The 2570-nt window shown below is 57.4% G+C and overlaps 1 protein-coding gene across 1 annotated transcript; it reads left to right on the plus strand.

Annotated features, from left to right (window-relative positions):
• Positions 1-212: 212 nt before the first annotated feature.
• LOC108554778 (extensin) lies at positions 213-2429 on the plus strand (the record flags this gene model as incomplete). The annotated part of the gene is made up of 2 exons (XM_017910148.1): positions 213-377; positions 534-2429. Coding segments are annotated over 2 exons (2061 nt in total), but the record flags the coding sequence as incomplete, so codon positions are not given.
• Positions 2430-2570: the final 141 nt, after the last annotated feature.

Raw genomic sequence — 2570 nt, forward strand, 5'->3', positions numbered from 1 at the left:
CTACTACTACTACTACTACTACTACTACTACTACTACTACTACTACTACTACTACTACTACTTTCCATCCATATCACATTCGATCATCGATTCACACACGCACGCACGTGGGTGAAGGAGGGAGGTGGGCCAGAGGCAAGGCATTGCACGAGCAATCGGAGGAGAAAAGAGAGACCTAAGAGATCTAAAGCAACGCGATATGATGTATCCAGGGTGTAGGGAGAAGGAGGCAACTACGACTGGGCGAGCCAGACTGCGGCGAGGATCCGCCCGATTGGCCGGAAAAGAGTCCCTGTCATCCGCCAAAGGGCCCCTGTAAGCCCATGGGTCCACCGGGCTATCCCGCGAAACCGAAGCCGGAGAGGAAGCCATTTTGCGTAAAGTGTCCACCCAAGAAACCGTGCAAAACGAAAAAATGTTAGGTGTCGGGTGTCTCGCGCATCGAGAGACAGAGGGTACGTGGAGATAGCGGCGGACGCAGCGAGCTAACACGATCCTCTATCGATCAAAAATCTCTGTTGTCTGCGTCGTAGGCCAAGCACGATCCAAACGCTTCGTTCCTGGGACCACTCTTCAAGCTTTCCGCCGCGACGCTTCGTAGTTTTCCAGCTAGATGCCAATACTCTTTGGGATCCTCCATTCTCGCTGGCTGCAATCGGGCGCCTCTGTCGAGGATACCCGACGCGAGGCTCGACTCTGCGAGGAACTTTAGCGCCCTGTCCTCCGCCTACCAGGCTTGGCCTACCAGGAGGCCACGAAGCATCTTCCACGCGTGTAAAGAGCTAACGAGATACCTGCGGCAAGATTCCACTCTGATGGCTAAAACGGGCGGGAAGAAGACGTCCCGTTCCAAAGTATCGCCCGAGAACTACTCCTCCTCCGAGTTGGCTGACGAATCTGGCAAGCTTCGGAGAAGCGTACCGTGCAGAGAAGCGTCCCGACGCAGGAAGCCCTGTCCGCCACCGGAGAAGTGCACACCACCCAAGTGCACGCCACCGTGTTGTCGTCCTCGTCCCCTCAACACCAAGTGTCGCGACATGCCTCGAGCTCCGTGCCCGCCCCCCTGCCCCATCCCCTGCCCCGTAGAGAAGAAGCCTCCGCCGCCGAAAATATGCTATCGAAAGTGTCCTTTGCCTCCGAAGCCACCCAAGCCTCCAAAGTGTCCCAAGATTCCGGCTCCACCGCTGCCTCCGATCCCACCCAAACCACCCAAGCTACCCAGATGTCCGCTACCCTGCGCACCACCTCCGCCACCGCCTCTGCCCAAGTGTCCGAGCGTGCCCAAGTGTCCCGCGTGTCCACCGCAGAGGGAATGTCCGCCACCACCGCCCTGCGAACCTTGTCCTTGTCCACCACCCTGCCCTCCACCCTTCTGTCCACCTCCGCCGCCCTGTCCACCATGTCCACCACCGATTCCATGCCCCAGACCTCTCCCTTGCCCACCTCCGCCTCCACCCAGGCTCTGTCCGCCTTGTCCGCCATGTCCAGAGTATCCCAAGCCGCCACCCTGCCCACTCCCGCCACCTTGCTGCCCTTGCCCTTGTCCCGAACCACCGCCACCTTGTCCCTGTCCCAAACCCTGTCCACCGTGTCCGAAAGCGCGAGCCTCCTGTCCCAAAGACGTTCCCTCGTGTCCTCCTTGTTCGAAAGATCCCGGAAGATCGGCCAAGAGGAGGAAGATGTCGACGTATCACGCACCGTCGAGGTTCCACCCGTTGAAGATCGGTAACAGAGGACTACACGTTTGCTCCACGCTGATGGGCAAGTCCTCCAAGTCCTCCAAACCCTCCAAGACCGCGAAGTCTTCCAAACCGGCCAAGCCTCCGACTTGCAAAGCCATGGGTGACATCTGCAAGGACCAGAGCGACTCCTGCGTGAAGGTTTGCGACAAGCAGCCCAAGCGCGACAAGAAGAAGGACCCGTGTCGGGGCAGAACGATGAAGAAGATAGACAGGAAGAAAAAGGGGAAGAAGGAGGACTGCATCGAAACGTGCATTCCAAAGAATAAGTGCGACATGCCCGATGTGCCCAAACCACCGAAAATGGAATACGGACCGGCCACGTGCCCTCCTCCCAAGTTCGTCTCGCCGACACCCTGTCCGGAGCAGCAAGAAACAACGATGCCGTGCGTGGAAATACGACCGATCAGTAAATCGAAGAAGGAAGTCTGTCCTCCGCCACCCCTGCCCAAGCCGCCGACAGAAGCCGTGGTCCTCTGCCCCTGTCCACCCCCGCCCAAGTTGCACCCTGGACCCTGTCCCTGTTACGACACGAGGGCCGAGAGGTTGGACCAGGCCCTGATGCCCCCGTGTCAGCTGAAGGAGAAGTACGTCTGTCCCAGAGAGGCGCACTACTGTCCACAGGAGAGTTTGGTCTGCAAGAGGAGGAAGCCGTGCGATCCTGACAGGAAGAAGAAGAGGAAGAAGTAACCGAGGTAATATCTTTATCCGAATCTTTATCTTTCTAATCTAATATCGTACAATGGCGAAACTGGTCTCGAGACACCGAAAATTCACGAAAGAACTAGAACGCGATAACGCAAACTCAAAACTCGTAAACTGATTTAACTC

This window comes from Eufriesea mexicana, unplaced genomic scaffold (assembly GCF_001483705.2).
Source record: "Eufriesea mexicana isolate 0111107269 unplaced genomic scaffold, ASM148370v2 C37844707, whole genome shotgun sequence".
NCBI lineage: Eukaryota > Metazoa > Arthropoda > Insecta > Hymenoptera > Apidae > Eufriesea > Eufriesea mexicana.